Genomic DNA, 27,860 nt, shown 5'->3' on the forward strand with positions numbered 1-27,860 from the left:
CCAATGAGCCAGAAAAAGGCTCATTGGAGCTGCCCAAAAAGACAATGGAAACCTTGTTTCCCAAATGTAACATAAGCGATCAGCATTGAAAATCTCCAACAACTCCACACTATATACAGAGCAACAGTACAAGTGGCGAACTCTCTCCTCCAGTAAAAGGGTAGGACTGTGGTACTACAGGAACGAAAATTAGCAGGTAAGAACCAATTTTCCTTTCCCTGTGCGTACCCGGATCAGTCCAGACTCCTGGGATGTACTTAAGCTCCCCTTAACTCAGGTGGGACATGGAGAGTTCAGCTCATAAAACATTCTCACCAAAGCACACAGAAAACAGCTCCCCCACATCCAAACGATAACAAAGTTACATAGTAATGACGGCAGACAAAGACCAAAATGACCTATCTAGTCTGCCCAGCAAGCTTCCCAAGGTAGTAACTGCTGCTCCGTGCAGGTTACCCCCACGTTTCCATTAAGGGTAGTAAAGGTGTGCAATGACTTCCCAGTAGCCGCCTAGCAAATTTCATGTAGAGACATCTGCTGACTCAGCCCAGGAAATCGCCCGAGAACAAGTCGAGTGCTCCCCTAAACCCTCTGGCAGCAGGCACCCCTTAGAAATGCAAGTCGTCACGGTCACTTCCTTCAGCCACCGCACAATTGTAGCCTTAGACGACTTATCTCCCTGCTTTGGACCACCCACAGTAAGAAGTGATCCAATCTATGGCAATCGTAAGTGACCTTTAGATACCTCAATAATGCATGCCTCCCATCTAAGAGCCTAAGCTCTCCCGCATGAGGTATGGGGGAATCCAAATCCGGAATAGCTGGAAGCTCCACTGTCTAAGATGGAACGCAGAGACTACTTCAGGCAGAAAACAAAGCACCAATCAAAAAGATAGCTTCCTACAGATGGCTGATTTGAGGGTCTTGCGACATGACAGCACCTGAAGCTCCAAGATTCTCCTGGCTGAACAAATAGCCAACAAGAAAACTGCTTGAAGATTCAAGTCCTTAACTGTAGCTCTCTTTAGTGGTTCAAATCAAGCCTCACACAATTCTCTAAGAACTAGATTCAGATTCCGAGATGGACAAAATGTTCCACACCTCAGAACACAAGTTCTTAGCTTCCTGAAGGAACCATAAAACATCCCGATGTGCGGACAGAGGATACCCTTGCACCTTATCCTGGAGACAACCCTGGAGTCACTACCTGGACTCTCAGAGAGTTAAAAGACAGTCCCTTGACCAGAACCTCTCTGTGGAAATCCAAAATATGGGACTCTGTCAACAGCAGACCAGGACTTCAAGATCCTCCAAATTCGCACGTATGTCAAGGATGCAGAAGCTTGTCTAACCTGCAATAAGGTGGAAATAATCATTTCGGAATATCCCCTCCATCTCAGTCTCCTCTCAGAAGCGAAGCTGCGAGACAGAAGTGGGCCGCCTGACCCAAAAATATTGAGGCTTGATGGAAAAGTCTACCAATGTCCGAATCTCAAGGGCCTGTCTATGGCCATTTTGATCAGATCTGGGAAGCATGGTCAATGTGGTCACTCTGGAGCTATAGGATCACATTGCCTGGATGTTTCTCTATCTGCTATAATCCCTTGTCCATCAGAGGCCACGGAGAGAAAAAGAAGAATCCCTTGAATCCACGGCAGCACCGGAGCTCCTATTCCTTCTGTACTGTGTTCTGTAAAACCGGTGACACCTTGGTATTCTCTTTGGTCAGGATAACCCCATCTTTTGTGAATGAGACATCGCTGCCTCCTACACCTCCCGCTCCCCAGGGTCTAGCTTCCTCCGATTGAGAAAATCTGCCTGAATGTTGTTCACTCCGGTGATGTGAGATGCTAGCAGCCACTCCAAGTGCTGTTCTGCCCAGAGACTCCTGGGCCTTTCGAGCCACTGCCTGACATTGTCTGACAGGATCCATACTGGATGGCCGCGTAACCACTGCTCTCGTCTCTAACCGACTGATAGACCATGGAGCCTCCTGTTTCAACCACTGGCCCTGCGCCAACTGATCTTGCCACACCGCCCTCCATCTGGAGAGGCTTGCATCGGTGGGGACTATCACCCAATTCAGAACCTTCAAGTCCACTCCATGCTCGAGACTGGTGTGTTTAAGCTTCCCCCTCTAATGGAAAAGGAAGATGAAACTCTTCCAATAACGGATTCCAGCAGACGAGAAGAGCCCCTTGCAAAGGCCACATATGCGTGAAAGCCCAATATTGATGCCATAAAACCCAGGACCTTTAAGTAGTCCCAGACTCTTGGCACCAAAAGCTCTGGCAGAAGCCTAATCTGACTCTGCAACTTCAGCAATCTCTCTCCGTGAGAAACACTCTCTCCGCCAGCATTTGAATTAAGCTCCCAGATAATTCAGAGTTTGAAAGAGGACTAAATGGCTCATTGCTAGTTTCACCACGCTTCCTAGAGACTTCAAGCGCATCAGTACCTTTTGTACTAATTGTCGACAGAGGTCCTCAGATTTCGCACGAATAAGCCAGACGTCCAGACATGGATACGTCGTCACATCCTCTTTTTACAATGCGGCTGCCCCCACCATCATTACCTTGGTGAAGGTATTTGCAGCCGTCTGGTGCTCCGGCCTAATGGCTTCTGTCAAGGCAAGACATGCCAAGAACTCTCTCCTCTTGTGTACTGCCGCTATGACGGACCTCAGAGTTGGATTTCAGTTTCCATGTGGAAACTGGGAATTTGGGAGCCGCATTTACCTTCTTTAAATCCAGTATCTCTTAAACTGGATACGGGGGGTGGGGAAGAAACAGCATGTTTAACTTAAAATTGACTTCCGGCCACACTGAACGTGTTCAGGGGCTGAGCCAACAGACTTGGGTCATGCCGAGCGTGTTCAGGATCTAAGCCAACAAAACTCAGCAAGACATCTCTGTGAAAAAAGAAAGTCTGAGCAGAGTCCAAAGTGGCTCTCAATCATATGCAATTTCTCCCTCTTCTAGAGGAGAAAAAGTCAATTTGCCATTGGAATCCTCCGATGTCTCATGATCAACACCCCCTTGACCATTACCAGGGATGGCTTCTCCGAGGCATTTGCCCGTCGTGACGGACAAATGGGAGGCCAAAGCACACAATCCTTACATAGTAGGCTGCTTCACCTTTGCCGGGAGCCCTTGCAGAAAAGTCTGCAGGCCCTGGAAGCATTCCCAGGAAGAGGATGATGGATCTATACAAGAGTCCATAGGCTCAACCTTGCGCTCTCCAACCTCTCAGGGAAGCTTCTGCACTAGGGAACAAGGGAAAACCGACCATTGCCTCGCCTCCCACTCCACTCCTCTCCAGAGACACCAAAAGCTGAGGGGATGTCCCAACATGGGCAAAAGCTGTAGTAATCAAATCACTTTGAGAATCTAAATAGCGCCGACACAAACGGAGAGAGAGAGTGAGGACTGAACTGCTATCAAACAGCAAGCCTCACAGATAGTAAGGCGCTTAAACATGGTCAGCCCCAGCACCTAGCTCTCCTGACCTTCAGTTCTAGGCGGCCTCCTGCATGCATAACCATGCTGGAGACAGAGAAATACTGAGGAACTGCAGGTGGCACCAGGGAATATGAAGCAGTGTTAGTGAAACTTTCTCTGTCTCCATCTGCTGGCAGGGATGCATAAATGCGGGAGTCTGGACTGATCCGGGTATGTACAGGGAAGCGCAAATACGTGCTCGTATAGGCCATGGTCATAAGCACACAACTACCCGCGCAAATGCGCGATCAAGTTTAGGTCGCAGACGTACAAGCTCAAATCTAGCCCATGGCCTTACGCGCACAGAAGACCTCTACCAGAACCAGGGTCTCCTCCTCGATGCAAGTGCCTCTCTGCTTTAGTAACTCAGCCCTGGACAAACCATATAAAAGGGATGTTTCTCTGTTCCACTGGGCTTGCAGTGCAGAACTGCCAGCAGATTCTACCGCTGTCTCATGGGAGATGAAGGATCCGGACCACCAGATGTTCACCCCACAGACCTCCAGACAGAGCTATCAGAAGGATCACCAGCCCCCTGCTCATCTGGGGGAGGGGGGGGGGGAGAGATGGCCCCATCAGGACCTCACAACCTCCTGGGAGGATCCAGACATTTTCTTGTCTTTTAATCTTTTTTTCTCTCTCTCCAGACTGCAGGTTTTGCACCTTCTACTATCTGCTGGAGATGGAGAAATAATGAGGGACTGCAGGTGGCACACCAGATTATGTAGTGTCAGTGAGACTCTCTGTCTCCATCTGCTGGCAGGGAGGTAAACCCAGGAGTCTGGAATGATCTGGGTACATACAGGGAACTAAGACTTGCTGCTCAGTAACACTTACACCTGGACACTGAAGTCCTGTGTGGGATCTGATGGGGCCTTCCCAAAGATAGTTTCCAGCTTGTCCACATACCTGCAGAGACAAAACCTCGTCAGAGTGTTGGGAGAAGGCAAGAACAAACCATGGGACAGGGAAGGTTGACAAATCTGTGGGTGTAGCAAGAGGGGGAACTTATTTTTAGGAGCCAAGGAAGATTTCTTCCTTGAAATTACTTTCTTTTTTGCTTTGTTTAGCCTACTTGTGTTATTTTGTCTCCCCTTCCCACCCACCTCTTTTCCCTTCTTTCTAGGCTTCCTTTCCTCTACACAAGCAGGGAGAAACCCCAGGTTGCAGCAACTCGTTTATTTTATCTTATTGACCTGCCTTCCCCTGAAAGAGCAGAGTTGCTTACCTGTCACAGGTGTTCTCCGAGGACAGCAAGATGTTAGTCCTCACATGGTTGACATCATCAGATGGAGCCCTGATGCGGAAAACATGTGTTTCTAGAAATTTTGACTAGGCAAACTGAGCATTCCCAGTCTACCCTATACCAAGTAGCCATGCGGGGTCCCTCTTCAATCTCGAAATATAGAATTACGATAAAATAAAAAATGAAGAAATCCAATTCCACGGTGTGGTGGGCAGGTTTCATGAGGACTAACATCCCCCTGTCCTCCGAGAGCACCTGTTACAGGTAAGCAACTCTCTTTCTCAGAGGACAAACAGGATGATAGTCCTCACATGGGTGAATCCCTAGCACAGCCTGCTCCCCCAACACAAAAGGGGACCAACAGATACCTTACCAGGTGCCAACGGGCACAACAACAGTTCTGTTGGTAGCAGAGGGGGGAGACGTGAATGTGTGGAGAGAACTCCATGTCGCAGCTTTACTGATCTCCTCCGCAGGAACTGCTCGCAAGTTGGACACCAACACTGCCATGGCTTGGACAGAATGAGCCTTGATACGACCCCTAAGATGCAGTCCCACCTCGGCATAACATAGGAGATGCAATTTGCTAGCCAACTGAACATTGTCTGGCAACAGCAACACCCAACTTATTCCTATTAAAAGAAACAAAGAGTTGGGTGAACTGTCAATGGGCTTCTATCTGCTCCAGGTAGAAGGCTAAGGTTCGCTTCTAGTCCCAACTGTGCAGTATTCGTTCCCCTTGGTGCGAATAGGGCTTGGAAAAGAATATCAGCAGGGCGATGGACTGGTTAAGATGGAAGTCCGACACCACCTTACGCAGGAACTTAGGGTGCGTACGCAAGACCATCCTGTCATGATAAAATTTAGTTTAAAGTGGATAAGTCACTAAGGCCTGGAGCTCGCTGATGACTCTGCGTGCTTAGGTGACCACCACCAAACATATGACTTTCTAGGTCAGGTACTTCAGGTCACAGGTGCACAGCGGCTCCAAAGGAGCTTTCATCAGCTGAGCTAACATCATTTGAAGTCCCAAAACACAGCGGGAGGCCTTGGGGAGGCTTCAATTGAAGCAGGCCCCACATGAAACGTACAACTGTAGGCTGAACAGAGAAGGGTGTACCATCTACATCTTGGTGGTATGCGCCAATCGCACTGACATGATCTCTAACGGAGTTGGTCGTTAAACCAGCTTCCGACAGGTGTAGAAGGTAATTGAGCAGAACGGATCTATGGCCTTCCGCTCACACCACATGGAAAATCTCCTCCACTTCAGTCCATAGGACTTTCTAGTGGAAGGCTTTCTAGAAGCCAGCAGTACCAGAGACATCCTCAGAAAGATCAAGCGGCTATAGGATTAACCTCTCAACATCCAGGCTGTGAGCAACAAGGCCAGGAGGTTGGAATGCTGCAACCTGACTTGCTCTTGCATGATGAGATCTGGGAAAGTCCCCAGACTGATCAGTCTCCGGATGGACAACTCCTGTAGGAGTGGAAACCAAACCTGTCTCGGCCAACGAGGATCTATGAGAATCAATGTCACCCTGTCCTCATGAAGCTTCAAGAAGAGTCTTTGCCACTAAGAAAATCAGGATATGCATACAGAAGACCCTTACCCCAATGACGGGCAAGGGCATCCAAGGCTGGTATGCCGTCTGACCTGTACAGGGAGCAGAACCAAGGTGCCTTCTTGTTCCAGGGGGATGTGAACAGATCTACGTTTGGGTTCCCCAGAGCCAGAATATCCAATTCACTACCCTCGAACCAGGGACCACACATGGTGTCTGAAGGCTCGACCCAAGCTTGTCTGCTGCCACATTCTCTGTCCTGGCCAGGTACATGGCCCTGAGCACCATCCCATGGGACAGGGCCCACGACCAGACCTGGAACGTTAGGTTCCATATTAGGAGCTAAGACCCAAGAAAGATCTAGGCGTCATAGTGGATAACATATTGAAATCATCGGTTCAGTGTGCTGCGGCAGTCAAAAAAGCAAACAGAATGTTGGGAATTATTAGAAAGGGAATGGTTAATAAAATGGAAAATGTCATAATGCCTCTGTATCGCTCCATGGTGAGACCGCACCTTGAATACTGTGACAATTCTGGTCACCGCATTTCAAAAAGGATATAGTTGCATTGGAGAAGGAACAGAAAAGGGCGACCAAAATGATAAAGGGGATGGAACAGCTCCCCTATTAGGAAAGACTAAAGAGGTTAGGACTTTTCAGCTTGGAGAAGAGACGGCTGAGGGGGGATATGATAGAGGTGTTTAAAATCATGAGAGGTCTAGAATGGGTAGACGTGAATCGGTTATTTACTCTTTCGGATAATAGAAAGACTAGGGGGCACTCCATGAAGTTAGCATGTGGCACATTTAAAACTAATTGGAAAAAATTCTTTTTCACTCAACGCACAATTAAACTCTGGAATTTGTTGCCAGAGGATGTGGTTAGTGCAGTTAGTATAACTGTGTTTAAAAAAGGATTGGATAAGTTCTTGGAGGAGAAGTCCATTACCTGCTATTAATTAAGTTGACTTAGATAATAACCACCGCTATTACTAGCAACAGTAACATGGAATAGACTTAGTTTTGGGGTACTTGCCAGGTTCATATGGACTGGATTGGCCACTGTTGGAAACAGGATGCTGGGCTTGATGGACCCTTGGTCTGACCCAGTATGGCATGTTCTAAATCTAAATGCTTCTCGACACAGGAGGTACAAATCCTGTGCCTTCTTGCTTGACAACATACGGATATGGCTAACTGGTTGTCGGTTTGGATCAGGATAACGTTTTTGGACAGACGATCTCTTAAAGCCCATAGCAAATACCTGATGGCCCAAAGCTCCATGAAGTTGATTTGACAAGAGCGTTCCTGAGCAGACCAGAGACCCTGGATGCTGAGCCCCTGGATGCTGAGCATGAGCTCCCCAATTTGGGTAGGGGCTTCAAATTAGATCCCCCGTTCCAGATTTGAAAGTACCTTCCCATCAGGACAATGAGTCTTGGAGAGACGGGGTGATTGGGATGCAATCCTGAAGGCTCTGAGTGGCCTGGCACCACTATGACCTCAGGGCCTATTGGGATCTGTGCATTTGTAGACATGCCAAGGGAATGACATGGACAATTGCAGCCATAAGGCCCAACATGTGCCATGCTAACACCTGCTGGCTCTGTTGAATTTCTGCCACAATGGTCGGCAAGGTGACAGCCCTTTAACACGGCAGAAAGGCCTGGGCCGTGTCTAGCAGGGCTCCTACAAAGTCCAATTGAATTGACGGGCTGAGATGGGACTGTGGGTAGCTGAGAATGAATCCTAGTGACTCCAACAGCCGGATGGTCAAGCGCATGGATCTGGCGGCCCCTGCCTGAGATGTGCTCTTGACCAGTTAATCATCCAGATAAGGGAAAACATGCATTTCCAGCCAACGTCCAGGCACTTTGTGAAGACTCGTGGAGCTGACGCTAGCCTGAATGGCAACACCCGATACTTGAAGTAGTGGTTTTCCACCACGAATTGGAGATACTTCCTGTGATCTGGTAAGATCTCGATATGAGTATATGGTCCTTTAGATCGAAGGAACATAGTTAGTGCCCTCTTTGTAAAAGGGGATCAAGGTGCCCAGGGAAACCATCTTGAACTTCTCTTTATTTAGAAACTTGTTCAAGGCCCTTATGTCTAGGAGGAGACAGAGTCCTCCTGTTCTCTTTGGAATGGGGAAGTACCTGGAGTAGAATCTCCACCCTCTTTGCCCTGGTGGTATGGGCTCGACCGCCCTGGCCGTTAAGAGGGAGAACTCCACTAGTACTACCTGTTGATGTGCTACTGGCCCCCAAACCGGAACACCCAATAGATTCAATTAGTACCCTTGGTGGATGATGGAAAGAACCTACTGGACCGAGATTATACTGGGCCACTGGTTCGCAAGAACTGCAACCTGCCCCCAGAGGGTCCACTGTCCCTTGTACTGGCGACTGGCCTACGCTCCCTACGACCCAGTCAAAACTGCCATCCCTGGAGTTGACAGAGGCACCGGCGAAGGCTTGGGACGGTATTGATGGTATTGATGGAAGTGAGGAGGCGGAGGATAGTACTTCCTCTGGCAAACCTCGACGACCTTCTGGATGAGGACAGGTCTGGTGTACTGGTAGAGAGTTGTTGGAGGGTCTCCTGGTGGCCTCGAAAGGGTGAGGGATGCTGTAGCCTATCTCCGAAGAGATTCTCTCCAGTACACAGCACATTGAGTCGTTCCTGTACCTCTGGTCGGAGATCAGAGGCCCGCAGCCATGCCATTCTGAGGGTGTTGACTCCCGCTGCAGAGACTCTCAATGCCATGTGGTTAATGTGGTTAGTGCAGTTAGTGTGATGTGGTTAGTGCAGTTAGTGTAGTTGAATTCAAAAAAGGTTTGGATAAGTTCTTGGAGGAGAAGTCCATTAATGGCTATTAATCAATTATACTTAGGGAATAGCCACTGCTATTAATTGCATCAGTAGCATGGGTTCTCCTTAGTGTTTGGGTAATTGCCAGGTTCTTGCCTCTGTTGGAAACAGGATGCTGGGCTTGATGGACCCTCGGTCTGACCCAGCATGGCAATTTATGTTCTTATTTTGAAAACATCATAAGTTGTTCGGACCTTGTGTCTTCCACACTTCAGACCCTTATGCATCAACAATGAAGGTGTTCTGCTGCTGTTGAGGCAACTGCTTGGCCATCTCCTGCACCTGCTTCCACATTGTCCCGTGAGAACCGTGTAGAGCTGGTAGGCAGCGGTGCAAGCAATGAGCATGGCGCCTTAAAACACCTTCCTCCCAAGAGCGTCCATCGCTCTATGGTCCTTCCCCGGGAGAGGGGGCGCCTAGGTATGGGTCCGAGAGTGCTTGGTCCTCTTGAGGGCAGATTCAACCACCACTGACTGGTGGGGCAGCTGACGCTTATTGAATCCAGCAACCTTCTGGACGAGACAGACCCTGTCTGCCTTCTTATTAATAGGAGGCACTGTTTCCATATCCTCAGCAGCAGTTCAAGGATCTCATGCACCGAGACCGCCATGATCTCCTTAGGAGGCTCCACGAACTGAGGGCTCTCAAGCATTTTATGCCTGGCATCCTCCTCCGTTAATAACTGAAATGGGATGGCTTCCGCCATCACCCTCACAAACCCTGCAAAGGTCCTCAGACGGAAAGTTCCTTTACTCCTTTGGAGGAGAAGGGTCTGATGAGAGACCCTCAGAACCAGACTCTGAGCATCATCCCACCAGGGGTCATAGGGCCTCAGTGGAGCTTCCTCTTCGCAGAAACCAGCAATGACTACTGTATTGGTAGGGGGAGACCTCTGTGCCCCACTGGGCATCGAAGCTGTCCCGGGAACAGATGCCAACAGGATTGGTAACGCACAGATGAGCATGATGAGTTTTCCAGAAGCTGTATTAGGTCGGGCAGCATCGGGTCCAAAGACTTGCAGCGCCCAGTCTACCGCCAGCTGGACTCAATGTTCCAGCACCTCCTCGAACATCGCCAATGCCAACACCAACTGAGAAGGAGGAGAGATGGCCACATCTTCTTTGGACCCTCGAGGTGGATTGGCAACAGGACCAGTGGAGACAGTCGCAGACCCCCGGCACTGATGGAGGACTGGTGGTACTCATTGCAGGATTGCTTCTGGGGCATCGCGGCAGAAGTCCGTGCATCCCTGTGCACCGACAGGGACTGGTGCTGATGCTTCTTCCAGTTTTCCTCAATGCTCAGCCCGGTCTTTCCCTGGTGCTGAGGTATATGACGAGGAACCCGACATACTCAGCCTAGAGGGGATCAATGGTGGTCGATCTCCGGCACCCCTATCTGCCAACGGCATCAATGGAAGCAACAGTCCTGCCGATGTCCATGGCTCTATGTCCATTGGTACGGCTCCTTGGTCATTCGATGCTGATGGCTCGGACTTCTTCAACCCAAAGAGCTGATCCATCTTGTTGAGTTGAAGTAGATGTCCCTTTGGGGTCATCTGGGCACATAAGTGGTAACTATGGACGTCATGCAATGCCCCCAGGTAGGGGTACATATCTCATGCAGATCTGTGATGGACATGGTCCTTGAGGACCGGGGTTCACTGCCAAAAACCGTATGTGGCCATGTTGGACGACACAAAAGGGAAACCAAGCGCAAACTATGGTGGTGGGGCATCGATGGCCAGCAAATACTGATGCACCGCTGCCACAGGGAAATTGACCGCATCGCCGAAAACCCTGATTAGGAGCACTATGGGAATGGCACCAAGAGGGACCCAGCGATGGAATAGCATGGAAAAAAATTGCGAAAAACACGATAAAAAAGGCCACAAGGCCAAAAACAGCCAAAGTGAGCTCACACTCAAAGTGAGGCTTACAGCTCTGTGGAAAGAGAGCCTGTAGAAGGACCCTGTGTGGATGCACATGGTATAGGGCATGCTGGACATGCTCAGTATACCTAGTCAAAGTTCTAGAAACTCTGACATACGTTTTCTGCATCGGAGCTCCATCTGCTTGTCCTTGGGGAATTACAATTCTAACAAATAAAATACTACATATACAAAATATAATCATCACCAAAAACAGTCTCCCACTCACCCTTCCTAATCCCAACCCCTAATTGCAATTACACCAATTTGTAGACATTGTGAATTTTCCTCTCCTGGGAAGGGAAATTAGGGGTGTGTGTGTGTGTGTGTGTGCGAGACGACCAAGGGCTTTAGTGACGGAAGCATCCATGCATGACATATCTGATCAGCAAATTGTTGAGGCATGGAATGCGAGATAAAGACAGTAATCAATAGCCATGGGATAGGCGAGCAAGGAGCATTAGCAGTTGGGATATAGAGACCATGAACGAGTGGCTGTGTCAGTGCAGAGAGGCTCAGCAGCCAGGGAGCTCTCACTTTTTCTGGAAGTCTGGAATACTGAAGAGGATCTGCATAACAGAGTTGAGGTAACAGCTGTTGCCAAGGTTGCACATGCCAGTATATCCCGGGCCAAAAAGAGGCTTCAGCTGCACTGCAGATTCCTGGATCAATTCCCACTCCCCAATTCGCTGGTTCATGTCAATCTCCAGCTCCGTCATCGTCTTGTCTGTCTGTAAAGAGAGAGCAGGAAAATCATCCTGAGCCAAGGGCCCCGACTACAGGAGCATCAATGCTCAGAGGAGAAAACAGGTGGGATTGTAGGTGGTTGGTGCCAAGTCAAAGATCAGGGTAAGCTGTGCTGCTCACCTTTTGCATTTTCATCATGTCTATAGCAAAGTGGGAGAGATGCTCAGCCAGCTTAGGATCCAGAACCATGTCATCCTCATCGTAGGAGTACACATCTAGAATACAGAGAGATCACACAACAGCTCGTGTTTTCATGTGTTGTAAACCACTGATCTGGTTTTAAAAGACAGCACATTAAAATCAATAAACTGAAGGACTCTACATCTCACAATACCAAACTCCAGACTGAGGTAAGCAGGCTGATACCCTGTTCCAAACACTGCTCTTACCTGCGCCATCAGGAGTGATTGTACCGAGCTTCACAGCTAGGGGGTAACCCGTTTCCTTGTAATGTTCCACAGCGTGATTGTTCCCACCACTGCCATCGAAATAGCGCCGGCCACACAGGATAGCCCCATCTGTGAGGTTCAGCCAGAGGTTCTCCTTCAGATCACACCTGGAACACTTCCAGCCACTGCCAGGCACCAGCGAGGTAACGAAAAAGCAGAAAGAAGGATGATGGCAAGGATCGGAGGAGGGGAGGAATGTCAGAGCAGACAAGAAAAGAGGAGGGGGCCTACTTCTAGTGACCAAAAAAGAACTGAGAGTCTCCCAACTCCCAGTAAAATCGGATTCTAAGCTGGAGATAGGCCTCTTCAAAACAACCCAACTCCAAATCCTCTTAGTTTACGCCCCTCCAGGACTCCTCGACTCGGACGCCTCCCCCATAATAGAATTAATTGCAAAACACATTAACCTGGACTCCCCCGCCTTGATCCTAGGAAATTTTAACCTGCATGTCAACAACACCACTCTCACAACCAACTGCGAAGCCTTACTCTCTACTCTTACAGCCATGGGCTTCCAACAGATTATAAACAAGCCCACCCACAAAGCAGGACACACTCTGGACCTCATTTTCACGAACTCCGGCATCACGCACTCATCAACTCCGATCTGCTCTTCAGTCCCCTGGTCGGATCACTCACTAATCACTGCTACTTTTTCAATAACAGAAACCCGTAATCTTCACCCCCCACAATCCCCATTCACCTACAGAAGAGCTTGCTCTTCTGATGACCTTAGCTTCCACCTGGCTAAAGAACTTACACACTTAAACCTTTCAGATCCCAACTCAGCCTTATCATCCTGGAGCAAAATCACAGAGGAAATAGCAAATAAATTATGTCCTCTTTCAACTAAAACACTCAACCCAAACTCCCCAAAGAGACAACCATGGTTCACCAGTGACTTACGGAAACTCAAACAAATCCTCAGAAGAAAGGAAAACTTATGGCGCAAAACCCCTTGCCCCAGCACACTCTCCACCTACAAATCTGCCCTCCACCACTACAGGAACTTTACCCTAAAGGCAAAAAGAGATTTCCACGCTCACAAGATTCACGACCTTACCTTTGACGCAAGGGCCCTCTTCTCCTACGTTTCAGAACTAACACAACCTAACACACAGTCTATCCCCTATGATCAAGCACAATCTAAAGCCGACGAACTAGCCCTATTCTTCCAAAGTAAAATCACCAATCTCTTAACCCTCTTGCCACCCAGTCCCACCCCTCTGACTAGCTCCTACCAACTACTCAACAAAAGAATCTCTCTGGATGCGTTCGAACCAACCACCGCCTTAGAGATCCAATCCCTGTTAAAGAAAATGAAACCGTCCTCCCATCCCTTCGACTTAATACCATCAAAACTACTTCTGCTAATACCAGAAACTATCTCCAAACCACTAGCGGACATTGTAAACTGTTCCTTAACACAGGGAATCTTCCCTGACGCCCTAAAAACTGCCTCTCTGAAACCACTACTAAAGAAGCCAGACTTGGACCCCAAGAATCCAAACAACTTCCACCCAATCTCCAACCTGCCTTTTGTAGCAAAGATTTTGGAAAAAACTGGTCAACTCACAACTCTCTAACTACCTCGAAGATCACGAAATACTTCACCCCACACAATACGGGTTTCGCAAGGCTTTAAGCACTGAAACCCTACTCCTATCGCTTACAGAACACCTCATCATGGGATTGGACAAAGGACAATCTTTCCTTCTAATTCTACTGGACCTGTCGGCAGCTTTCAATACTGTCAACCATGCCACCCTCCTCAACCGTCTCTCTGACATCGGAATAACAGGCTCGGCTCACACATGGTTCAAAACTTTCTTTAGTAACAGAGGTTACAAAGTTAAAATCAATAATAATGAATCCCCCCGCTACAATTCCTCACAAGGAGTCCCTCAAGGCTCCTCACTATCCCCAACACTATTCAACATATACCTTCCCCCCCTATGCCAACTGTTATCTAACCTACAACTAAAACATTTCTTATACGCTGACGACGTTCAAATTCTGATACCCATCAAAGAATCTATCACAAAAACTCTTAAACACTGGGAATACTGCCTCCAAGAGATCAACTGCCTCCAAGAGATCAACAGACTCCTCGCAAACCTAAATCTGATTCTAAATTCGGCCAAAATGGAACTCCTCCTCATCACACCCGAAAACAGCAACTCCCCACAAACTGTTCCAATGAACACCATTGCTACACAAGTAAGAGACCTAGGGGTAGTAATGGACAAACACTTGAATCTAAAAACATTTATCAACAACACAACCAAAAACTGCTTCTACAAGCTGCAGGTAATCAAAAGAATGAAACCACTCCTACACTTTCAGGACTTCAGAACAGTCCTACAATCCGTTATATTCTCCAAGATAGATTATTGCAACTCTATCTTACTGGGCCTCCCGTCCTCTTCCATTAAACCACTTCAGATGCTCCAGAACACGGCAGCCAGAATCCTATCTAATTCCAGAAGAAGAGACCACATCTCTCCCATTCTAATAAATCTACGCTGACTGCCAATACACTTCAGAATCCTACACAAGTCCTTCACCATCATCCATAAATCCATCCACGCCCTAGCCCCTCTCAACCTCCAAATCCCCCTCAGACTACACACATCATCCAGACCCATCAGAGAAGCCTACAAAGGATCACTGACTGTTCCCCCAATTAAATCTACTCACCATATTACACTCAGAGACCGGGTCTTCTCTACAGCGGGACCCGCTCTTTGGAATACCTTACCACCCGATCTCAGACTTGAACCTTGCCTATTAACATTCAGAAAAAGGCTTAAGACTTGGCTATTTAAACAAGCCTTTCCCGAAACTAATATCCAAGGAGAGATCCTACAGCAATCAAGCACTCCAGAGTCCATTATCCATTGAGAGACCTTACTGCACAATGTAAATAATCTATCTCTGTAAAGATTTATATTTATTCTTGTCTATTCCTGTCCTCTTCCTCCCCCAGTTTCAACAACCTTGTTATATTGTAACTTTTTACTTCCTCTGCACTGGTTAAAAATAACAAAGCTATTGCACCCCCCTGTTATCTGTAAACGGGCATGATATGATTGCATCATGAATGCCGGTATAGAAAAGCTTTAAATAAATAAATAAGATGTGCCCAGACTCACCAAGGTGGGATGCGGGCAGCAGGCTCCAGCTGTTTCAGGGAAAAAGCGTGCTTGGACACCTGCCGCACTTCCCCGTCCCAGGCCTGCACCTCCTGTTTTCGAGAGGCAGAGTCCGCAGCCAGGATCGCAGCAATGGCACAGGCCACCTACAGACAGAGAGCCACGATGAGGGAAGCAGACAGACAGACAGGCAGGCAGAGCGCCACACCACGTTCTCCGACTACATACCCGATCCCGCACCACATCTGGCAGCCCAGGTAAGCCATCCCGGGGAATCTCCAAGTGCTCTGGGAGTATCACCAGCTTTACCTCCTCATCATACTCCAACTTCTCCTCCGTGAGATCAAAGCCGCCCTCCACCCCTGCAATGGAAAACAAGAGATAAGGTGTTGGAAGGGAAATGGAGACCTGCTCCGCACATATCCCCAGCAGCCCTTACCAATAGCAAGGCGTGTAGGCTTCTTTCTTGGGGGGTCTCCAGTACCTGAACTGTCCTCCACCTGCTCAAAGAATTGGGGAGAGAGGGGGATCAGCAGTAGCTAGAACCCTTTGCACCTCATTCCTGCCCTGCAGCACCCCCTGCTATTCCAGTACTGAGACCCTCACACACAGCTCTGCCAGTGCACCTCACTCCTGCCCTGCAGCACCCCCTGCTATTCCAGTACTGAGACCCTCACACACAGCTCTGCCAATGCACCTCACTCTTGCCCTGCAGCACCCCCTGCTATTCCAGTACTGAGACCCTCACACACAGCTCTGCCAATGCACCTCACTCCTGCCCTGCAGCACCTCCTGCTATTCCAGTACTGAGACCCTCACACACAGCTCTGCCAATGCACCTCACTCCTGCCCTGCAGCACCTCCTGCTATTCCAGTACTGAGACCCTGACACACAGCTCTGCCCATGCACCTCACTCCTGCCCTGCAGCACCCCCTGCTATTCCAGTACTGAGACCCTCACACACAGCTCTGCCAATGCACCTCACTCATGCCCTGCAGCACCCCCTGCTATTCCAGTACTGAGACCCTCACATGCAGCTCTGCCCATGCACCTCACTCCTGCCCTGCAGCACCCCCTGCTATTCCAGTACTGAGACCCTCACACACAGCTCTGCCAATGCACCTCACTCCTGCCCTGCAGCACCCCCTGCTATTCCAATACTGAGACCCCCACACACAGCTCTGCCAATGCACCTCACTCCTGCCCTGCAGCACCTCCTGCTATTCCAGTACTGAGACCCTCACACACAGCTCTGCCAATGCACCTCATTCCTGCCCTGCAGCACCCCCTGCTATTCCAGTACTGAGACCCTCACATACAGCTCTGCCAATGCACCTCACTCCTGCCCTGCAGCATCCCCTGCTATTCCAGTACTGAGACCCTCACACACAGCTCTGCCAATGCACCTCCCTCCTGCCCTGCAGCACCCCCTGCTATTCCAGTACTGAGACCCTCATACACAGCTCTGCCAATGCACCTCCCTCCTGCCCTGCAGCACCCCCTGCTATTCCAGTACTGAGACCCTCACATACAGCTCTGCCAATGCACCTCACTCCTGCCCTGCAGCACCCCCTGCTATTCCAGTACTGAGACCCTCACACACAGCTCTGCCAATGCACCTCACTCCTGCCCTGCAGCACCCCCTGCTATTCCAGTACTGAGACCCTCACACACAGCTCTGCCAATGCACCTCACTCCTGCCCTGCAGCACCCCCTGCTATTCCAGTACTGAGACCCTCACACACAGCTCTACCAATGCACCTCCCTCCTGCCCTGCAGCACCCCCTGCTATTCCAGTACTGAGACCCTCACACACAGCTCTGCCAATGCACCTCACTCCTGCCCTGCAGCACCCCCTGCTATTCCAGTACTGAGACCCTCACACACAGCTCTGCCAATGCACCTCACTCCTGCCCTGCAGCACCTCCTGCTATTCCAGTACTGAGACCCTCACACACAGCTCTGCTAATGCACCTCACTCCTGCCCTGCAGCACCTCCTGCTATTCCAGTACTGAGACCCTCACACAGCTCTGCCAATGCACCTCACTCCTGCCCTGCAGCACCTCCTGCTATTCCAGTACTGAGACCCTCACACACAGCTCTGCCCATGCACCTCCCTCCTGCCCTGCAGCACCTCCTGCTATTCCAGTACTGAGACCCTCACACAGCTCTGCCAATGCACCTCACTCCTGCCCTGCAGCACCTCCTGCTATTCCAGTACTGAGACCCTCACACACAGCTCTGCCCATGCACCTCACTCCTGCCCTGCAGCACCCCCTGCTATTCCAGTACTGAGACCCTCACACACAGCTCTGCCAATGCTCCTCACTCCTGCCCTGCAGCACCCCCTGCTATTCCAGTACTGAGACCCTCACACACAGCTCTGCCAATGCACCTCACTCCTGCCCTGCAGCACCTCCTGCTATTCCAGTACTGAGACCCTCACACACAGCTCTGCCAATGCACCTCACTCCTGCCCTGCAGCACCCCCTGCTATTCCAGTACTGAGACCCTCACACACAGCTCTGCCAATGCTCCTCACTCCTGCCCTGCAGCACCCCCTGCTATTCCAGTACTGAGACCCTCACACACAGCTCTGCCAATGCACCTCACTCCTGCCCTGCTGCATCCTCCTGCTATTCCAGTACTGAGACCCTCACACACAGCTCTGCCAATGCACCTCACTCCTGCCCTGCAGCACCTCCAGCTATTCCAGTACTGAGACCCAAGCCCCGCTCCTCGCTCTTTTCCTGCGGCACCCTGTAGAATTTCACTCACTCTCTTCCAAGTTTCATTTTTAGCCCTCACCGGTCTGCGAGTCCTCTTCAGGTGCAGGTAGACACGCTGACCTGTCTTCTGATGGTGTGTTTCCACATATTGCTTCCCAAAGCCAAGGAACGTGTTCATGCAGATATAGAGCCCACCGTCCGACTCCTGTGCATGGAGAAGAGATAAGGTAGAGAGGAGACAGATGGAGCAAAAGGAGAGATTAATGAAAACAAAGCAAGGAAAGGTTGGGAGAGAGAGAGACTGAAAGATAGAAAGCTGCACCCCTCTTGCCTGGGATTTGGCACACACGACAGCAGTAGGCCCAGCTAGACATTGCCGTAGCCCTTGCTAAGGATTTGCTCCAGTTTACTCAAGACGTAAAAGAACTGACCTGTTTCGTTCCTGGCTTCTGTCCAGGCGATTCCTGTGGAGTCGGCTGATACTCAGGAGTCCTTCCTAGCTTGGTGGTCCTGGGGGGCAGTTGTGCTTAGATCTACTGACCACATATTTCGTGTAACGAAGTAGATATCAGCAGATCAAGACTGATCACCCACTCTCTCCAACTATCCCTGCCTACAAAGCTCTAGTGAAAAGTATAGGAAAATTGGTTCTTACCTGGATTTTTTGTTCCTGTAGAACCAGTGATCAGTCCAGACACCTGGGTTTTGTACCCCTGCCATTAACTCGAGTAAGGTCAAAAAACAGCATAGTGACTAGGTGGCACCTCAGGGGTATAGGACGGAGTCCGTAAAAACTTCTCTGTCTCCATCTACTGGAGGGGAGGCAAAACCAGCTGTCCTGGACTGATCCGGGTATGTACAGGGAACTACAAAAATGAGCAGATGACTCTCCCCCTTATACCATAGGCGGGTGTCTGGACTGAGCAGTGGTACTACAGGAACGAAAATTATCAGGTAAAAATCAATTTGCCTTTCCCTGTACGTACCCAGATCACTCCAAACTTCTGGGATGTAGCTAAGCCCACTAAATTGGGTGGGACCTGGAGAGTCATAAGAAAATAAGAATTGCCATGCTGGGTCAGACCAAGGGTCCATCAAGCCCAGCATCCTGTTTCCAACAGTGGCCAATCCAGGCCATAAGAACCTGGCAAGTACCCAAACACTAAGAAGATCCCATGCTATTGATGCAATTAATAGCAGCGGCTATTCCCTAAGTAAACTTGATTAATAGCAGGTAATGGACTTCTCCTCCAAGAACTTATCCAAACCTTTTTGAACCCAGCTACACTAACTGCACTAACCACATCCTCTGGCAACAAATTCCAGAGCTTAATTGTGCGTTGAGTGAAAAAGAATTTTCCCCGATTAGTCTTAAATGTGCTACTTGCTAACTTCATGGAGTGCCCCCTAGTCCTTCCATTATTCGAAAGTGTAAATAATTCACATCTACTCGTTCAAGACCTCTCATGATCTTAAAGGCCTCTATCATATCCCCCCTCAGCCGTCTCTTCTCCAAGCTGAACAGCCCTAACCTCTTCAGCCTTTCCTCATAGGGGAGCTGTTCCATTCCCCTTATCATTTTGCTTGCCCTTCTCTGTACCTTCTCCATCGCAACTATATTTTTTTTGAGATGCGGCGACCAGAATTGTACACAGTATTCAAGATGTGGTCTCACCATGGAGTGATACAGAGGCATTATGACATTTTTCATTTTATTAACCATTCCTTTTCTAATAATTCCCAACATTCTGTTTGCTTTTTTGACTGCCGCAGCACACTGAGCCGACGATTTCAATGTGTTATCCACTATGACACCTAGATCTCTTTCTTGGGTTGTAGCACCTAATATGGAATCCAACATTGTGTAATTATAAGCAAGGGTTATTTTTCCCTATATGCATCACCTTGCACTTATCCACATTACATTTCACCTGCCATTTGGATGCCCAATCTTCAAGTCTTGCAAGGTCTTCCTGTAATGTATCACAATCTGCTTGTGATTTAACTACTCTGAATAATTTTGTCTCATCTGCAAATCTGATCACCTCACTCGTCATATTCCTTTCCAGATCATTTATAAATATATTAAAATGCACCAATCCAAATACAGATCCCTGAGGCACTCCACTGTTTACCCTTTTCCACTGAGAAAATTGACCATTTAATCCTACTCTCTGTTTCCTGTCTTTCAGCCAGTTTGTAATCCATGAAAGGACATCGCCTCCTATCCCATGAATTTTTAGTTTTCTTAGAAGCCTCTCATGAGGAACTTTGCCAAACATCTTCTGTAAAACCAAATACACTACATCTACCGGTTCATCTTTATCCACATGTTAATTCACCAGTTCAAGAAAATCATAGGAGATTTGTGAGGCAAGACTTCTTCAATGCATACTGGCTGTGTCCCATTAAACCATGTCTATCTAAATGTTTTGTGATTTTATTCTTTATAACAGTTTCCATGATTTTCCCGGCACTGAAGTCAAGTTCACCGGTCTAGAGTTTCCTGGATCAGCCCTTTATAAATATCAGGGGTTACACTGGCCATCTTCCAATCTTCAGGCACAATGGATGATTTTAATGATAAGGTTACAAATTAATTGAAATAGGTCAGAAATATTTTTTAGTTCTTTCAGAGCCCTGGGTGTATGCCATCTGATCCAGGTGATTTACTACTCTTCAGTTTTTCAATCCGGCCTACCACATCTTTCAGGTTCACCGTGATTTGGTTCAGTTCATCTAAATCATCACCCTTGAAAAACTTCTCCGAAACGGGTATCTCCCCAACATCCTCTTCAGTTAACACCTTTCTTAATGCATGGACTACATCTGGACTGCGCTTCTAAAAATGGTATTTTTTAAGAATGTCCACACCTGTTGTACACTCAACTTTGTAGCTGCACCTTTTTTTTCTATTTTTCTCATTTTATCAAAGTTCCCCTTTTGAAAGTTTAGTGCTAGAGCCATGGATTTACTTATTGACCCCCTTCCAGTCATTAATTCAAATGCGATCACATTATGATCACTATTGCCAAGTGGCCCCACCACCGTTACCTCTCACTAAATGTCCCGCTCCACTAAGAATTAGATCTAAAATTGCTCCCTCGCTCTTCAGTTCCTGAACCAATTGCTCCATAAAGTTATTTATTCTATCCAGGAACTTTTATCTCTCTAGCATGTCCTGATGTTACATTCACCCAGTCAATACTGGGGTAACTGAAATCTCCCTATTTTTTTTAATCAATCATTTTGGGGTTTTTTTTTTCATATTTCAACAGGAACAAGAAGTGACAAACAGGTAAGTCTAGTACCCCTGTCATTCAGGAGGTACTATTAACAGCATTACAACAGTATAACATCCTGAGGCAGAGAAAAAGAGAACATATATAGCAATAACAAGCATATATATATATATATATATATCTCCCAAGACGACAACAATCCTCTTCTTAATGCTCCAACATTGCCGCCTCCCTCAAACCTCAATCATGTACCCCACGTAAGAGATCTCAGAGTTCTCTTAGATAACCAACTTAACCTCAAAATATTTGTTAACAACACTACCAAGGACTGCTTTTTCAAACTGCATGTCCTAAAAAAACTGAAACCCCTCTTACATTTTCATGACTTCCGCCTGGTACTTCAATCTATACTCTTCTCGAAAATCGATTACTGCAACTCGCTGCTCCTTGGTCTTCCGGCAAACACCATCAAACCTCTACAGATGTTGCAGAATTTAGCAGCCAGGATCTTGACAAACACAAAAAAGAGAGACCACATCTCCCCTATCCTGTACAACCTCTACTGGCTCCCTATCAAATACAGAATTCTCTATAAAGTCCTTACCATTATTCACAAAACTTTACACAATCTCTCTCCTATTGAGCTTACCATCCAGCCAAGGCCTCACTACTCCAGCAGACCAATTAGAGGAGCCTATCTAGGCCCTCTATACGTTCCCCCAGCAAAAACTTCCTTCAGAAAATGGGCCCTTTCCTCAGCAGGCCCCTCACAATGGAATGCGCTCCCTCCAGACCTCCGACAAGATCCATGTCCTCTATCTTTAAAAAAAAACTCAAAACTTGGCTCTTCAAACTAGCATTCCCAGAATGATGACCTCTGTACACTTCATAAACCAACATGACCATCGCTTTGTATTACATCTTATTCCTTAACCTCTCCAACTAATTCCGCCCCAATAACCTATACCTTGTTAATAAAATCTGGCAAGTAGTTCATTAAGTATTTATCTTAATTTAATCTTGTTAATCCTAGACATATTGTTTGTTATTCAATTCCTGTCTGGTTGCATTATTTATTTGATTATCTACTAAGTTGTGTATTGTTAAGTTTTTGCAATGATCAAGTTTTTAGCCACGGCTAACTATGTATTTACTTGTTTCTCACAATGTTCCATGTAATGCTCCTATGCGAAGTTTTTTGTTCTTTGTAAACCAGTGTGATTTGTAGCTGCTACAGGAATGCCGGCATATAAAAATCCTAAATAAATAAATATATATATATATATATATATATATATATATGTCACTGTTGTACAATATACTTTGTAAGAATCCCCAAACGATAATTCTTTGTGTCTACCTAACAGACATTTCCCCCCAAGCTTCAACAGAGCAACAGCTGAAATTATTTTACAGAAATTTCCCCATTATTACTGCACTACCAATTTGGTTATCTTCCATAATTTCTCTTAGCATTTCGACTAGGTAGATTACTATTCTCTTCCCCAACACACAAGGGATTTCTACACAAAGATTTGATTGCGCATTTAACCTCATGCAGGATCCTGATGGACTCTGTCATCCCAGACATAAAGCGCCACCCCACCTCCCAGATGCTCCTCTCTGTCATTGCAATATAATTTGTACCCCGGTATAGCACTGTCCCATTGGTTATCCTCTTTCCACCAAGTCTCTGAGATGCCAATTAAGTCTATGTCATCATTCACTGCTATACATTCTAGTTCTCCCATCTTACTTCTTAGACTTCTGGCATACAAACATTTCAAAGTTTGTTTTTTGTTTGTATTTACATTCTGTTTTTCAGTTGATAGGGAAATATTGGAATCTTTTAGCTCAGGTGAGTTTTTAGTTACAGGCACTTGGACTACTTTTCTTATTATTGGAACCTCACTGTCGGGATGCCCTGATTTAATGCATCATTAGTATCCTTTAAAGATACCTCTCTCCGAACCATGCGCTGCTGAGTGACTGTCGGCTTTCCCGTTTGATTTAGTTTAAAGGCTGCTGCATCTCCTTTTTAAAGGTTAGCGCCAGCAGTCTGGTTCCACTTTGGTTAAGGTAAAAGGTTCCCCAATTCCTTACAAAACTAAAAGCCTCTTCCTCTGTGAAAGAGAGTTTGGTGCACACTGCCTCTGGTGTATGCAAATCTATTTCATGCTCCTTCATTGTGGCTATGCCGAAAGCCGGCCTGCACTGCTCTAGCTCTTCTCATCACCCTTGTTTGATTTAACCAGTAAAAAGGCTTCAACGGGAAGTCCATTACCTGCTATTAATTAAGTTCACTTAGAGAATAGCCACTGCCATTAGCATTGGTTACATGGAATAGACTTAGTTTTTGGGTACTTGCCAGGTTCTTATGGCCTGGATTGGCCACTGTTGGACACAGGATGCTGGGCTTGATGGACCCCTGGTCTGACCCAGTATGGCATGTTCTTATGTTCTTAATCAGCAGGGCAGTTTGCCGTCTACTAGGTTATCACACACGTGACGTCACACAGATATCACCATGTAGGAAACCAGACGTCTTTCGCCATTACGAACCTCGCCCTCTAAATTCAGTGACGTAGATCGGCAGCTGCTGCGAGAGCGCCGAAGGGGAGGGGTCAGAACTACAGATCCCGGCGTGCCCACACCCCCATCCCTGCTTAGGGGCAAAAGGGGCACGTCGGGAGATGAAGTCCCCGCACCTCCTGGAAGCGAAAAATTACCAACGGCTGAAAAAGCAGGCAAGGGAACTACAAGTCCCGGGGTGCACCTTTCGCGGACCTACCACCGCCACCAGCGAGTTGGCGCGCGGGGGGCATGCCGGGAGATGAAGTTCACACGAGCTCCTGCCGGAAAACCTCGCCTCCCTGCCTCCTTACCGGCGTATGGAAAGAGAAGGCGCACTCGTCCTTATGCACGCGGTCCCCAGCTTTGGGCACGCGGATAGTGGGTAGCACAGACAGCAGCGCCTCGCTGAGCTCCGCCATGTCTCCAGCGGGAGGGCGGCGGTGGCGGCACCTCCGGACACTTCAGCTCCGGCAACGACCAAGCGACGTGCGCGCCACCCCTCCAGAGCCAACGTACGTGCATGCGCGCGAGGTGGATCCGTCTCTGCGCATGCGCCCTAACCGGCACCAAGTGATGGCAGGGGGGGCGAAGGAGGCGATTGGATGATAAGTGCATCTTCGACCCAATCAGAGAATGTTATTTTCATAGCAGTTCGTGATAGGATAAAACCCAGTAAGGTGGCCGGCGGACGACATGCTACTAACCAATGAGTGCGGCGGGCGGTGCGGATTGGCCGTGGCGGGAGGTTTGAAAGGCGCTCGTGGGGGCAGAGGGGGAGAAGGTGCTTCTACCCGTGAGGGCTGCAGTGGTAAGTTAGTGACCCGGTGCCTTCTGATAACGTGAACGTGGATGTCTTGGTTCACGGATGAATTGTGGGCATGCTCCTTACTCCCTAATTGTTCTAGCACACTGCTCGTACAGCCTTGTAATGATGTCATAAACTGTATAGTCTGTGTGTGACGTCATATAGATGTTGCCGGGCACTGCATGATGATGTCATCTGCAGTCTGTAAGGTCTTTTGTAGGTGTTAAATGAGGATATTATACATGTTAAATGCCTGCCTCTTCGCCTCCTTTCTAGGAGCTGGATGAGAAGCATGGGTTCAATGGACAGTAAGCCAATGGCCACGCCTGCAAAGCCCATGCACCACCGGCAACTGGCCCGGGTGTTGGATCCGCGCTCCCCTACAGCTGGTATCCTTCGCACCCCCATCGAGGTGAGCTGGTAGCACAGAGTGGACAGGTACCTGCCCTCAGTGGGTACCGGGTTGTCGCTGTGCAGTGGCATTGAGTAGCTATCCACTAACACTAGTATGAGTGGTCCCATATTCCATTCCCGCCCTGCAGTAGTCTGGAATGGTTCACCAATCGTTTCAAAGTAAAAAAGTTGAGGCATTTGTAAGTAGTGGTGTGGGGGAGGGGGGGGTCTGAGCTATAAGTCATAAACAGTGTCACGCACATCACCCACAAGAAGTGCTGATATTTAGAAAGGTTTATTGATACAGAGTACAGTTTGAGCTTCCTCTTCCATTGCCACATTACGATAACTAAGGAAAGAAGTGAATTATGAGCAGCAGATCTGAAATGAGTTTCATAGGTAGCTGAACACATGGGCATTATCTAAAGGGATTGCTTTACACAGAGATCCATCTGATTTAAATGAGAAAATCCCCTTTGGAGGAATTTTGTACAGTGTGGTGATCTCAGACCCAACCCTAGTGCTCTCTTTCTTATAGGTTGTGGCCCCCCCACGAAACAGCCCAGCTGCTCCTGGGGTAAACAAGACCATGTTGCAAGACTCTCCACCCATGGTGGACCCTCGATCACCAACTCACGGCATCACACGGACTCCAGTGAAACCTACGGGTACTGGTGAGCTTTATTTCTTTGCCTTTTGCCTTTCTCTCCGGAGGGGTGGAAAACTCTGGGTCACACATCTGATTAAAATCAGATGCCTGGCTGTGGAGAAAGAAGAGCTTTGAAAGGAAGCAAAGAAACAAGTGAATAAAAAAATTAAGTAATCCCCTGGGCTCCAGACCTGCACCTCCAAAATCATAAAAGGGCAAAATAAGCAAAGGAAGAAAAATGTAATTAGAAGGAAAAAATACTGCTTATACTGAAAAGGTTTTTCTTAATAAACTTCCATCCCTGCCCCCCCACCTTTGACTGCATGTACAAGGTCCTCCTACTGATCTGCCTCTCTGTACAGCACAAGGGGGAGGTTAAGGAGTGTCTGGATATTGGCAGAAACTGTGCAGACTCCAGGAAGCAGCAGGCTCTACTCTCATTTTGCCTTAACTCTTCTTTTTCAGAGATCCTAACCAGCCTTGCAATGCAGTTCAATGAAACTTTTGTTAGTGAAAGTGTGAACAGCCTGCTTGCCAAGCCAAGCCTGGAGGAGAAGCAAGGTGCCGAGGACCAAGCCAAAACTCAGGCTGAGGAGCAATGTGTGCAAAGGAAGGGGGAAGCTCAGCTGGAAGAAGCTCAACCGAAGGAGAGGCAGGCAGGCAAAGGTGAGCCTGTTACTGCAGCAGAAGAAGCAGCCAGCCCTAGGATGAAAGCAATTCTAACAGAGGGCCGGAGGCTCGATGAGAAGCCTCGAAGGTCGTCCAGTAAGTGAGGGTGTGAGGGGGACGTACTGCTGTATCCTATGTCAAGAGTGAGATGGATTCATTGGGGTGCCCAGGAACCCTCTCCTTTTCTCACCTCCTCTTATTTTGCAGACAGTGGCTGGTCTGCCAGGCAGAGATCCCGGCCAACTGGAGGGAAGGAGTTAATGACCTTGGCTGGAAATGGCCGCTTGCCCCTGCAAGCCCTGCGGGATGAGAATTCTCCAACCACTATCTGCCACAGACAGGTGAGTGTGGCCTGGTGGAGAGGCACAGGTTCCTGAGGGATTATTCTTATTAATAGTATGCTCACCCACATGTCTGAATGGCTACAGTAAGAAGTGACTTCAGTGCAGAGGGCATGGGGTAGAAGAAAAATCCCTGAGGCCTTGCATTGACTCCTTTCCTTGTCGTCAGGTGAAGTACCCGCTGCTGGTATCGGATGGTCTTACTGAGCAGCTGCCAGGAAGAGGCAAGGCTTGGGAGCATCAGCACGACAAAGAGAACACGGAGCTTTATTCCTAGCTGCCACCCTCCGTGCCATGGCCCTCGAGGAAGAGGGACTCCAGCTCTCTTCTAGAGCAGGAAGAAAGGTTGCTAGGAGGCCTGTCCTGCTGCCACTCTAGAAAGGGGAAAACTAGCCTTGCTATGACCAACTTGTTGTTCTAAGCTGCATCCTCCTTCTCCAAAATCACTGCTTGGAGCACAGAGCTTCCTCTCCCCTCTGAATGTGGATGAGGGATCCAGCGGAGCCGGGGCCTCTACCCGTGATGTCCCACGTGCCTGGCTGTTATGCTTTCGCTGCTGCTGTGTTAGTTTTTTTTACTGTTTTACATGAAAATGAACACTGCCCTACTCTCTTCTCAGTTCTTGTCTCTTGTTCTGTTTCTTTTAATGTGGCTTTGTCTCTGAGCCTGGGTGAAGGGGACACATCTCTACGGCAGCTCTGTTCTTGTATTTATTAAACATACTCTAATAAAGCCATTTTATTCTAATAAGAAGTGGGTGTTGGCTTAGGTCTGTTCTGTGATGGCTCCAACCTTGAACTCCATCAAGCTGCAGGCATGACCGTGCAGGGACCACGATCAGTGCTGCTTGCTTGGGGTGAGAAACCCCTCGCTCCTATCACTGGATCACTTTGCTGCCTGGCCATGGACGACAGCTCCAGTTTCAGCACATAAGCTGCAGTGCTGCTTTCTCTTCGTGGAGAGGGCCAGGTCCTGTTTCTGCTTTTACTA

The 27,860-nt window shown here is 48.2% G+C and overlaps 2 protein-coding genes across 5 annotated transcripts in view; one reads left to right on the forward strand and one right to left on the reverse strand.

Annotated features, from left to right (window-relative positions):
* Positions 1-24,575, reverse strand: part of USP5 (ubiquitin specific peptidase 5) — a 43,086-nt gene extending 18,511 nt beyond the window's left edge. The window contains exons 1-9 of one of the 2 annotated variants that reach the window (XM_029580375.1): positions 24,325-24,575; positions 18,277-18,402; positions 15,906-15,966; positions 15,695-15,828; positions 15,467-15,612; positions 12,252-12,436; positions 11,983-12,077; positions 11,653-11,846; positions 4,338-4,409 (exon numbers count right to left, since the gene is read on the reverse strand). In XM_029580375.1, coding sequence (XP_029436235.1) covers positions 4,338-4,409; positions 11,653-11,846; positions 11,983-12,077; positions 12,252-12,436; positions 15,467-15,612; positions 15,695-15,828; positions 15,906-15,966; positions 18,277-18,402; positions 24,325-24,432 — 1,121 coding nt within the window. In that variant the 5' untranslated portion in view covers positions 24,433-24,575. The remainder of the gene's footprint in view (positions 1-4,337; positions 4,410-11,652; positions 11,847-11,982; positions 12,078-12,251; positions 12,437-15,466; positions 15,613-15,694; positions 15,829-15,905; positions 15,967-18,276; positions 18,403-24,324) is intronic. The other variant, XM_029580377.1, reaches the window with a different exon arrangement.
* Positions 24,576-24,670: 95 nt separating this feature from the next.
* On the forward strand, positions 24,671-27,623 carry CDCA3 (cell division cycle associated 3). 3 transcript variants are annotated; one of them, XM_029580382.1, is made up of 6 exons: positions 24,671-24,821; positions 25,095-25,230; positions 25,750-25,885; positions 26,326-26,526; positions 26,737-26,870; positions 27,040-27,623. In XM_029580382.1, exons 2-6 carry the CDS (start codon positions 25,102-25,104, stop codon positions 27,145-27,147), a joined length of 708 nt encoding a protein of 235 aa, XP_029436242.1. In that variant the 5' UTR covers positions 24,671-24,821; positions 25,095-25,101; the 3' UTR covers positions 27,148-27,623. The 3 variants fall into 3 exon arrangements, with proteins under 3 accessions (XP_029436242.1, XP_029436241.1, XP_029436240.1); XM_029580381.1 differs by having other exon boundaries at positions 25,750-25,879; positions 26,326-26,625; XM_029580380.1 differs by having other exon boundaries at positions 24,672-24,821; positions 26,326-26,625.
* The last annotated feature ends 237 nt before the right edge of the window (positions 27,624-27,860 follow it).

The sequence above is a fragment of the Rhinatrema bivittatum genome, chromosome 16 (assembly GCF_901001135.1).
Source record: "Rhinatrema bivittatum chromosome 16, aRhiBiv1.1, whole genome shotgun sequence".
NCBI lineage: Eukaryota > Metazoa > Chordata > Amphibia > Gymnophiona > Rhinatrematidae > Rhinatrema > Rhinatrema bivittatum.